The sequence below is a fragment of the Neomonachus schauinslandi genome, chromosome 2 (genome assembly GCF_002201575.2).
Source record: "Neomonachus schauinslandi chromosome 2, ASM220157v2, whole genome shotgun sequence".
Lineage (NCBI taxonomy): Eukaryota > Metazoa > Chordata > Mammalia > Carnivora > Phocidae > Neomonachus > Neomonachus schauinslandi.
Window position 1 is genome coordinate 130,535,922 of NC_058404.1, and position 12,306 is coordinate 130,548,227.

The 12,306-nt window shown below is 34.3% G+C and overlaps 1 protein-coding gene across 1 annotated transcript in view; it reads right to left on the reverse strand.

Moving 5' to 3' along the window:
* MMRN1 (multimerin 1) overlaps nucleotides 1-12,306 on the reverse strand; it is a 62,934-nt gene that overhangs the window by 32,921 nt on the left and 17,707 nt on the right. Inside the window, exons 2-3 of the mRNA XM_021702402.1 lie at nucleotides 7,542-7,661; nucleotides 4,545-4,651 (exon numbers count right to left, since the gene is read on the reverse strand). Coding sequence (XP_021558077.1) covers nucleotides 4,545-4,651; nucleotides 7,542-7,661 — 227 coding nt within the window. The remainder of the gene's footprint in view (nucleotides 1-4,544; nucleotides 4,652-7,541; nucleotides 7,662-12,306) is intronic.

Sequence of the window (12,306 nt, forward strand, 5' to 3'; positions counted from 1 at the left end):
CCTTCCTTCCTTCCTTCCTTCCTTCCTTCCTTCCTTCCTTCCTTCCTCCTCCTCCTCCTTCTCCTCCTCCTCCTCCTCGTTTTAATAGACAGGTGTTATCTATGAGTGGTTTTTTTTTCCTTCCAGATCTTTGAGGCATATTTAGGAAGTCATTAATAGCAACTCAGTAATGAGGAAGCTTGCTCTTGCTCTTAGAACCAAAAACCTTCCTGTGTGACAAGACCAGTTTCCCGCTGATCCTGCAATACCAGGATAAGCAAATGCTTATTTGGTGATGGTCAGTACATATATAAAGATTTACTGAGATTTGGTAGTCAAACCAAAGAAAGCAATTTGGTGCAACAAAGACCTAAGATACATGGTGACTTTTGACTAAGTGTATCATAATTGAGCAAGATGCTTATAGATGGTAATGTTCTTTCTTAAAAGGAGAAAGCATTAAATGCCACTGGAATGAATTAGATAGGCATATATATAAGAAATACAGGGACTTTTTTCTGTTTTAAATATTTATATTAATTGAAGTCATATTTTAAAATAATTTTACTGGAGAGGTCCCATATTTAAAATGCTAGTTATAATAGCTTATAAAATTTATTGAATTATTTCACAGCATTTGTGAAATGAAATATTTTTATATATTCATAACGTATGGCAGGGGTCAGTTTATTTCAATAACTGCATGATTGTATTTTCAGCATTCATAATATCTGTGATACATTTCATAAAACATAATTTTCCTATAGAGAGGATCTGACTAAAGCTGACTGGAATTTTTTTTAACAGATTTACAAAGAAGCTTTTCTTTCCTCCTCTCTAACTGAACATTATTTGAACTTAAATTCCCGTCTTTTGTGTCATTAGAGCAAGCCACAGTTTCCTTGTTCTACTTAAGAACATTTTAGAGACATCTACTGGAAAAGCACATTATTGCAAATTTTATAAAATTGGTTTAAAAAGTATATTGTTGCTGACATTCCAAAAAAAATGTCTTGGATCCCACATCATAAAATTAGGTCCCTTTCTGAAGATAAACTCTTTGATCCTCAAAAAGGTATACCAAATGTAAAATACATCAAAACTATTACTTTGCTGTTGGACTTAACGCTTCTTCCTTTTTTTATCCAGCAAAATTCTATTCACTTATACTTTTAAAAAAATTGGTTTCCTCTAGCTAGTATGACTAATATTTTTAATAAACTAATCTAGAACATTTTACCAGAATTTTGATTATCTAAATTGTAGCAAAATGAGCATGTATGGAGGTTCAGTAATATTACAAACAGCATATTGTAGAGTAAGACAACAGGACGAATTGCCTCATGGATTTTGAATCACAATATCCCTTTCTAACAGGTTGGAGAAGGAGTTTTGGGGTTGGGGGGGAGAAAAAAAAGAGAAAAAGGTAGAGAAGTGGAGGAGGAGAAATAAAAGAGCGTGAAGTTGCTAGCTGTTCCATTTTATTCCTGTTCTATGGATTTTCCTTGTATATTTAAAAAGATCACCCTACTGCAATCTCAATGAAAAAGAAATTGTTACTTTTGTATTATGACATTTATTTTAGTTGTGGGGATGGAACTTTTGGGGGAAGTAGGGATTTGTAAAATTTGTGCAGTATTTTACAAATTTTCTATGGATAAAATAATCTCCCAGTGCAAAGGACTAACACTGAAGTAATTATCACAGAAGCTACATGACCATGTTATTCCAAACCCTTGAAGGCTCTGAAGAAGTTTGAAGAATGGATGAGCCACATTGATTATTCTTGTCATATTTGGGGCTGCTTGTCATATGAGACAGCGCGGAGAGTGTTGTCAAAGGAAACCTGACAATTTTCCCTTCCATATAAAAACGAGACTGTTGGCACATATATGAAGTGTGATGGTGGGGGGGACTTGGAATGTAGGAAGGAGGAATCAGAAGGGGAAAATGTGGAAGGAAAGAAAGAACAAAAGAAAGGAAGGAAGGAAGGAAGAAAGGAAGGAAGGAAGGAAGGAAAACAAACCTAGGATAGATGAAATAATGAAGACTGATTCAAGGGACAAAGGGACACGGTAGTTCTTGATACTACCAGTGCATCAACTGCACTAATAAAAAATACAACAGCTTTTATGTACTGCAATAAAAGTGAAGAGTAGGACACTCAGAACATTGTAGGGAGCGACAGTAGGGTTTTTTTTTGGAATCACAGTGATATGGAGTTGATTCTATGACATGACACAATGGGCACGGCTGCCATCAGAATGTTATTCCTACCAGGGATTTCAATAGAAAGATGACCTTTCCACAAAAGCTTCATCAGCAGATGCCTGAATTATGAGTAATTCTAATTACAGTACTGTGACAGAAGGTCATAGTCAGATCTGTTCTGGGACATTTTTGCTAATGGGATTCAAGATAATGATTTGTAAATCTAGTATTAAAAATATCCACAGGTTGCTTCCAAATAGAACATGAGATGTCACTAAATAATCAAAGCTAAACTATTTGAATTCAATTTAAATATTTCATGTGATGCTTTGAAAAAAAGGGGATGGCAATACCTAGTAGATATTCAAAACTGTCAATTAGCCTTGTTTCTTGTGTGTACATTTATAATGATGGAATTCTATTATTTTTCCTCACAAATGTTTATAGTCCACCTTAGTGATTAATAATCGATTAGTAGGTATAAAAGGACAAAGTATGAAGTAACAGCAGTTCTTAATCAGCTGCAGCCCAAGACATTCTTTGACATAAAGATTTATCAGCTTTCAGTTCCATAGGTGCAACAGGGTGTGTAATGAATGACATTCTAAATTTCTAGAAAAGTATGCTGTGAACAAACACTTGAATCTTTAAGAATAATAATGGAATTAATACTCCTAAGATATCCTTCATGGAATTAATACTCCCAAGATCTTCTGCATGAAAGAAGAAAAATATAAAAACTAACCTTAGACTTTAGAAATATAATTCTAAATACTGTTCAGAACTTTTAACCATCTGCTATATACAGATTATAAACAAATATGTTTTACCACTGGGAATATACCTGTGCACCTCACATAAATTAGGAATCATGTGAAAGCACGATCATATGTGGACTTTTTTAGTATATGCTAAATTACCTTGTTTCTAAATACTTTGGCATAGATGATATTTTATTTAAAAGTTATGGACTCTGAGAAACAAACTGAGGGTTCTAGAGGGGAGGGGGGTGGGGGGATGGGTTAGCCTGGTGATGGGCATTGAGGGCACGTTCTACATGGAGCACTGGGTGTTATAAGCAAACAATGAATCATGGAACACTACATCAAAAACTAATGATGTAATGTATGGTGACTAACATAACATAATAAAATAAAATAAAAAATAAATAAAGTTTATTTTACTTGATTATAAATGAAGTACATATTCATACTATAACCTGAAAATGTATTAAATTTTTATAACATCTCTGAAATTGAGGCCAGACCCAGAACAAATAGCATTACAGTTGAATTTGCCTACAGATTCTCACTGAATGGGCTAGAAAAACCATATATAACATCCCTAACGAAGCTGCAAGTTTCCAAGTGCTTTTGTATTACAACTTTCTTTTTTTAAATGTGAATCATAATGGTTTCTCCACACTTACATTAATTTTTAATCACAGTCTCTCACGCTGCTGATTGAATTCCTCACCACTGCTAATGGTCTTTCTTGTAATATTCATTCATTTAAAATATGTATGCTGATGCCATATCTTATTTTTCAAAGGAAACCTGTTTAAAGCCAAAAGCAAAGTAATAGCCACACAGATGTTAGGCCACAGCAGGTTACCACGTGTTTGATTAGCCTTGCCACCAGAAAATCCTTAAAATCACAGTTGATAAAATGGCTCTATTAGGATTTAAGAAGAAAAGCACAATTATTCATGCCACATTTGTATATTCTTTCAAAATGAATTTCATTCATATACATAATATTATTTCAAATAATTGAACTGGAAAAAACTAGAAGGTAGTTTTATTTTCATATAGGGTCACTTTTAATGATTATTTAAAATATAAAATTAAGATTTCTGATATTTTAAAGATTTATTTGAGAGAGAGAATGAGAGAGCATGAGAGGGAAGAGGGTAAGAGGGAGAAGCAGACTCCCTGCCGAGCAGGGAGCCGGATGCGGGACTCGATCCCGGGACTCCAGGATCATGACCCGAGCCGAAGGCAGTCGCTTAACCAACTGAGCCACCCAGGCGCCCAAGATTTCTGATATTTTAATAAGGCATGCCTCCATAGCAAATAGTTAAGAAAAAGTGAGATAGATCTCAACTTACTCGCCCTCTAAAACGAACATAACAATATAGGAATATATAAGACATCTCGTTATGAAATTCAGGGTGCTAAACTAGCTACTAAGTTAGGAAGCTCTAGAGAGGTAACAGTTTTAATGATTTGGCTACGTGTTCAATAACTTCGGTTCAAAAGGGAGACTACAACTCTTTTCTTCACTGGAATCAATTGCTTATTCTTCAGAAGTTTTATGCTTCTAATTATTATAAAATTACTATTAGAATATACCTTTTAGTTGACATTTTGCTCCACTGAAGCCAGGACAGCACTTCCATTCCAATGAGGTAACGATTTTATGTTGCATCCTGTAGACAGGATTTGATATCTTCTGAGATCTGGAGAGGAGAGCAATTATTTGTCTCACATTAAATTATCAGTTGGGATAATTAAAGTTTTGGAGATGATACCTAAAATATAAGAAGCATTCAGTAAATGTTATCTGTTATTATTATTATAATCTTCATCATCAATATTATTATTATTATTACATATTTATTTATTTGAGAAACAGCACATGAGAGAGCGGGGTGGGGTGGGTGGGGAAAGGGGAGAGGGAGAGAGAAAATCTTAAGCAGCCTCCACACACAGCACAGAGCTAATGTGGGGCTCGATCTCAGAACCCCAAAATTATGACCTGAGCTGAAATCAAGAGTCGGATGCTTAACCAACTGAGCCACCTTGGAGCCCCTTATCAATATTATTGTTAAACTTACATTTCTTTAAATAAATTACAAAGAGCATTAAGAGTTATGCTATTCGGTATTTTAAGTTTATAACTATCATTACATTTTCTAAACGTAGTATAGCTTTTCCCTTGATAATACTTTTTACTAAACAAATGTTAAAACTTATTTTAATTCTATTTTTTAAATAGCTTATGAGGACAATTTCTTTTATTTCAATTTTTAGTCTTCCTTATATCCTTATAGTTATATTCTTAAGTTAAATAGCTTATGAGGACAATTTCTTTTATTTCAATTTTTAGTCTTCCTTATATCCTTATAGTTAAGGATCTGTTTTCCCCCAAATCAACATCAAACAACTTAAACTGTGTATCAGTGATCTAACTGAAATTATGACAACCACTATGATTTTTAACCCGCACTTTTTCCTTTCTCAAGTTTAAAAATTTTAATTTTTAATATTATTTCTCTCATATGGTATTTATCTCTGATAGAGAGTGGGGAAGAGAGAGAGAGAAAGAAAGAGAGGGAAATAAGAAGGGACCCAACATGAGAAAATATTTCTGAGAAGAAACCATGGAAGGGAAATGAAGAAACTATAACATTTTAGTATAGCAATCAATATAAATGGTGAATGGTACTAAATTGTAGGCCCTATATATGTAAATGTAAATCATAAATACAATTTGGCCATGTTATTCTTACCCTTATGACTTCAATATTTAGCTAATATTTATCGAGTGGGCCTATGAAATGGGTATATATTACCTTGTTTAATTTTCTTATTAGTTCTATGTGGAAAATATTATTATCCTTATATGCTGATGAGGAACCTGAGGAATGGAGAGATGAAATAACGTGCTCAAAGTCTCGAACATAAAAGTGATCGAGGTGGGATTTTAATCCATGCTGCGTGGGTTAGCCTCCCTTTTATTTTCTAGAGTTTGTCCCCTACAACTATGTGGGGACAACAGTAGTCAATTTCCTGGATAAACCTGATCATGTGGAGGGAAATTATTGGAACCGACTGGGCTTTAGGAGACTTGGGTTTTAGTTTCTTCTGTGACTTGAAGGGTAATTCAATATGTGTGAGGTTATTCCTCAATTTTAAAATGAGCTATAAGTTCTTTCCAACTCTAAAAGTAGGTTTGTCATTTACCTGTGTTTATTTCAGTAAATTATATTCATTAAGTCACTCTGTCCAGTGAAATAGCTCCAGCCCAGTAGCTAAAGCTAAATAGAAAGTAAGGCTGTTTGGAAAACGACTCTGTAGAGTTTATTAGGATGAACTCAAGCAGTTGAGTTACATTATTACTAGAGTCAATGTCCCTGCTTTAGCAAACTGGATCCCTGCTATATGTGACTCCGACATAATAAAAGAGAAAGTGACAAAAATGCGTATGTACTGAAATAATGCATGAATGGAGAGACCCATTCAAAGCTAGAGAAAGATAAGAGATGAGAATAAAGATACATATTTCTGGTTTGTTTAAAGAGAAAGAGAGAGAGAGAAAAAAAAAACTCACCTTGAACTCAGAAGGACAGTATAATGGGGTTACTGTGGTAATATTTTTCATTACTGAAGAGTTAACAATGCATTCTTTGTATCTCATGTCGACAAGGAAATCGCCACAAAGGGAGTAAATGCTGAAAGCAGAACTGGAGCTCGGCTCTCCCAAATCCCTAAGATGTGCTTAGCTCTCTGGACCATGAACCTCAGCTATTCCTCCAGAGAGTAAGAAACACCTTGATTTTACATATCCTTCCTGTGCACTGTTCCAGAGTGTCAATGTGTCAGATTCATTGCCTGAGTTATTTGTATGACAATTTGCATAACATGAGCCATCATGGCCTGAATAATAATTTTAGTTTTTATTTGGGGTCTTCTGAAATACCCTCAGATAAGCTACTGTGACTATACGAATTCAGAGAATTTATTAATTACTCAGGTCCGCATTTGAGCAATTTTTAAATGTCCTAAATAGGTTTTTTTAAAATGAGAATTAAATAACATTAATAAATGAAAATTAAATAACATGAATCATTAAAATAGGCATATAAAGAAAGGCCCCATTTAGCCGTTTGATCATGCACAATTGCAATTAGAGTGGCTTGCCAAGTTATGGACTTCTCTCTGATGTGGTATGAGGCAGAAATTATCAATAAAATTTTAGAACTGTGTATGAATTTCATAAGAATTAAAGGACAGGATTATTGATCAGGTCATAGAATAAAGGTAATAGTAATAGTAAAAATGGAAATAAGCATAAAAGTTAACATTTATTAAAGACTCACAAAGTACCTGTCCCTAGGCTAAGCATATTACTGCATTATCTCACATATTCTAAAAATTCCCATATGAGGCATGTATTATTGGTATCTGCATTTTAACTTACCCCAAATCATGCATCTAATTTACTGTGTTGACCTTACTCTACCCCTATCATACATATGCACCTGGGATGATTAACTTTCTCTATATATTCCAAGACATACATAAATACAGTATAAGCAGTGGCTATTTTCAAAAAATATCACATACCTCTGAGGACAGGATCCACTGGCCCAGCCACAGGGCCCTCTCCCACTTGGAATATAAGTGACTTGGTTGTCTAGTATCACTGTGGGAGATAATCTGGTATGTACATAAGCACACCAATTCCTAAGGAAGAGATAATTTTTGTTAAAAAAATCATTATCAAAAAGAATTCTTTCCATTAAAATTATTTTCATAGGTCTGTATCTATTGCTGTTGGTGTTGTGGATTAGATACTTTGAAAAATTGGTACCTAACCTTAAAATATCTGGAAATGAGAGAACATACTTGTTACTGCATTGCTGTACACATGAAAAGTAAAGAAATGCTACAAGATCAAAGTAAATTAAGAATAAATAAGAGTGGGGTGCCTGGGTGGCTCGGTTGGTTAAGCGACTGACTGCCTTCGGCTTAGGTCATGATCCTGGAGTCCCTGGATCGAGTCCCGCAACCGGCTCCCTGCTCGGCAGGGAGTCTGCTTCTCCCTCTGACCCTCCCCCCTCTCATGTGCTCTCTCTCTCAAATAAATAAATAAAATCTTAAAAAAAAAAAGAATAAAAAGAGTTAAAACCAGAACTTGTATTGTTCAGCTGTAAGTTAAGTAAAAATCCAAGACTGCCCTTATGGCAAATGTCAGCATTAGTACTTAGATTGGAGACTCAGACCTAGGTCCATTACTTCTCTTGGACAATGTGCAATAAGACAAAAGCAAATAAGTAAATGTTGTAAAAATTTAAAAAAAGAGGAAAAAAAATAACTATTATTAGCAGCAGATGATATGATTGTGAATAAAAAATATGAAATAGTCCAGATGCAAATGATTATAAGAGCTCAACAATGTAGTTAAGATCAATATAAATTTTTTATAATTGAATAAAAATGTATGGCCACAAAGTTAAGATCAGTTACAGTTCAATGTACCAATAATAAATTTAAAAAATGTACTACTTACAATAGCAAAAATAACCTTATTCTTCTTAAATCCAACAAAAGAAGTGTAAGATATAACATATAATTGTTAAGCTTTATTGAAAAGCCCCAAAGAAGATCCAATAAATCCTGTTAATGGATAGGAACAGCCAATGTAAATATATCAATTCTCCTCAAATTAATCCACAGATTTAGAGCCTTTTTAAGTTAAACCTTAATTTGATACAAGTTGAATAGGCTTATCCTATTTTTTATGTAATAAACTAAAAACACAAATTTCAGAAATTTCTGGCTCTGGCCATTACAGAACATCAGATTTACTTTCCCTTGGTAAAAATCTGTAAAGCTGGACAAGATATATAAAGCAATAATTTTCAGATGTTGAACAACAGACAATGCAGTGAAATGATTTTTTGAGAGAAGGGAACAACATGATGTGAATTCCATATTGAATCTAGTTTTCTGCCTGCAAACAATTTTCAAACTACATCGCAAAGTCGTGGGCCCCAAAGAGAGAGAGCACTGGGTGAAGGAAATAGAGATGTGAGTTTGGGTCTGCTGAGGTGGTTAGAATATATAGATAAAGTTCATAAAATGAGGGGGAGTGGCAGAGATGTCATCTTAAAAGTCAACATAGGGGTTTGTCTAAATCTTGGGTTGAATACCATGCTGTGCTTGCAAATAGTCTTTGCAAGGCCACCAGAGAACAAATACCATGAAGCTGTGTGAGCTGAACAGAGATTCCAGATTTTACCCCATCGTGGAGAATCCTGACGAGCCAAAGAGGAGAGTTCTCATTAAACATCTGAGTGTTTGCCTGAGCCTAACAATGACTGCATCCAGTAAGGTAAGGCTAATCTACACACCCTCCAACAAAGCCTTAACAAAAATCCCATCCTTGATATAACTAACTCCATGCCAGAACAGAAGTCAATGCTTTCTAAGACAACAAAATCTGTTCATAACATAGCAGCCCAGCATAAAAAACAAACAACAATAAGAACTAGATATGTGAAGAAGGTGGAATATAGGACCAATACATGAGTGAAAATCCAAAAAACAGAGATGACATAGAAGTTGAATTGACAACCAATGACTAAAACAGTTACTGTAAACCTGTTCAAGATTATCAAGGAAAAAAATGAGCATAGCAAATAAACTCATGGCAAATCTCAAGAAAAAAAAAAAGAACCATTAAGTAGAACAAAAACATACAAGATATGAATAAAAATTGCCTGGATTGGGCCTAACAGAAGTGTGGACCCTGGACATTAAGATCAATGAACTTGGAGGTAGGGCAAAAGAAACTATCCAAACTGAAGTACAGAGGAAAAAATATTAAAATATAAATGAACAGAAACTCAAGTGGTCTAAAATAGAGTTCTAGAAGAGTAGGAGAAAAAGATCAAGGAAGAGTAAATAGTTGAAGAAATAGTGGCTGAAATTTTTCTAAATTTGGTAGAAGAGTATCAGTCTTCAAATCTAAGAAGCTCAATGAATCCAGGAAGATAAACACAAAGTAAAACTTCACTTAAGCACGTTATAGATAAATTCCAGATAAAAAATATAAAGAGAGAAAAAAGGCAGACAGACATTGATTCGGAAGAGAAGGGAACTACCTCAACTTAATAAAAGGGCATCTCTGAAAAACCTACAACTAACATCACACTAAATGGTGAAAGAATGAAAGCTTTCCCTTGAGATCAGGAATAAAGCAAGAATGTCTGTTCTTGTAACTTCTATTAAACATTTTACTGTAAGTTCTAGTCAGGCAAATATGTATATGTATATATGTATATATATATATTCATAGAGACATATTTCTCCTATGTAGAAAATTATTAAAAATCTACAAAAGTGCTACTAGAACTTACAAGCAAGTATAGCAAGGTTACAATATACAAAAAGCAATTTTATTTCTGCACACTAGCAATGAACTACTCAAAGATGAAATTAAGAAAACAATTCCACTTACAATAGCATCAAAAATAAGCACATGCTCAGGAATAGATTTAACGAAGGAAGTACAAAAATTACAAAGTATCACTGAAAGAAAGACAACCTACATAAATGGAAAGCGTTCATCAACTGGAAGACTTAATATTGTTAGAATGGCAATACTCCCTAAAACGATCGACAGCGTCAACACAATCCCAGTCAAAATCCCACCTGCCTTTTTTTGCAGAAATTTAAAACTGTTTTTAAAATTCATGTGGAAATGCAAGAAACTCAGAATAGCTAAAACAATACTGAAAAATAAGTGGAGGGCTCAGTACTCACATTATCCAATATCAAAGCTTATTACAAACTACAGTAAGTGAGACTGTATTTGACCAGCATAAGAATGGTGCTATAGATCAATGGAATGGAATTTAGAGTTTAGAAATAAACCTGTACGTTTATGGTCAACTAATTTTTGACAAGGGTGCCAAGCAATTCAATGGGAAAAGAATATTCTTTTCAACAAATGGTGGTAAGATAAATGGATAGCCATAGGCAAACAGGTAAAGTTGGGCCCCTATCTCATACCAGATATAAAAATCAACTCAAAAATGGATCAAAGACTTAAAAGTAAGAGCTAAAACTGTAAAACTATTAAAAGAAAGCAAAGGCATATATTCTCATGACCTGGGATTATCTTGCCAATGTAGTAAGGCAAGAAAGAGAAGTGAAGTCACCCAGATTGAATATTAAGTAGAAGTATGTTTACTTGCAGAAAACTTGGGTTTTATGTAGAAGATCATGATGAATCTACAAAAAAAGCTATTGGAGGTAATTAGTGAATTTAGCAAGATCTGAGGCAAATATACAGAAAAATCAATTGTTGTTTTTCTATGTACTAACTAAAATGCTTAACTATATAAAGTTTAAGAAATTTTGTTCACATAAAAACACGAAAAGTGATTGAAAAGAGAGGCTATGGGGTGCCTGGGTGGCTCAGTCGGTTGAGTGTCCGATTCTTGGTTTCAGCTCAGGTCATGATCTCAGGGTCGTGGGATTGAGCTTTGCAGGCAGCACTGCACTAAGATTAAGATTCTCTCCCTCTCCTTCTGCCCCTGTACCCCATGCTCTATCTCTCTATGTCCAAAAAAAAAAAAAAAAGAGAGAGAGAGGCTATGAATCAGAAGATTAGCATTCATAATATATAACAAATTCCCACCAATAAGTAAGACAAGGACAGGGAAAAAATAGAACAATAGAAAAATGGACAAACTACTTGAACAAACTTTTTTTTTTAAGATTTTATTTATTTATTTGACAGAGACACAGAGATAGGGGGAATACAAGCAGTGGGAGTAGGAGAGGGAGAAGCAGGCTTCCTGCCGAGCAGGGAGCCCTATGCGGGGCTCGATCCCAGGAACTGGAATTATGACCTGAGCTGAAGGCAGACGCTTAACGACTGAGCCACCCAGGCCCCCGTTGAACAAACATTTTATACCTATGGCTACTAAGAGTACAAAAAGAAGGTCACTTTTGTTGGTACCAAGAAAATGCAAATTAAGATCACAATGGAATAATATTTGATACTCCAGAATAAGCAAACATGGCGAATTCAACAATCTCACATATTCAGAGGATATAGAGGATAAGAGGAATCTCTTAAATACTGTTAATAGAAGTATCTATTGGTACAACCACTTTGAAAAACAATTTGTTAATATTACGTGAAAATGAACATGCAAATCCCCTCTGACCCAGTGGTTATACTTCTTGATATATATTTTAGAGAAACAATTGCACAGGTATACCAGTAATCATGTATCTGAATATTTATAGCAGCAGGCATTCTTTATAATTATCAAAAACTGAAAGTAACTCAAATGTCCATTTAACATAGAAA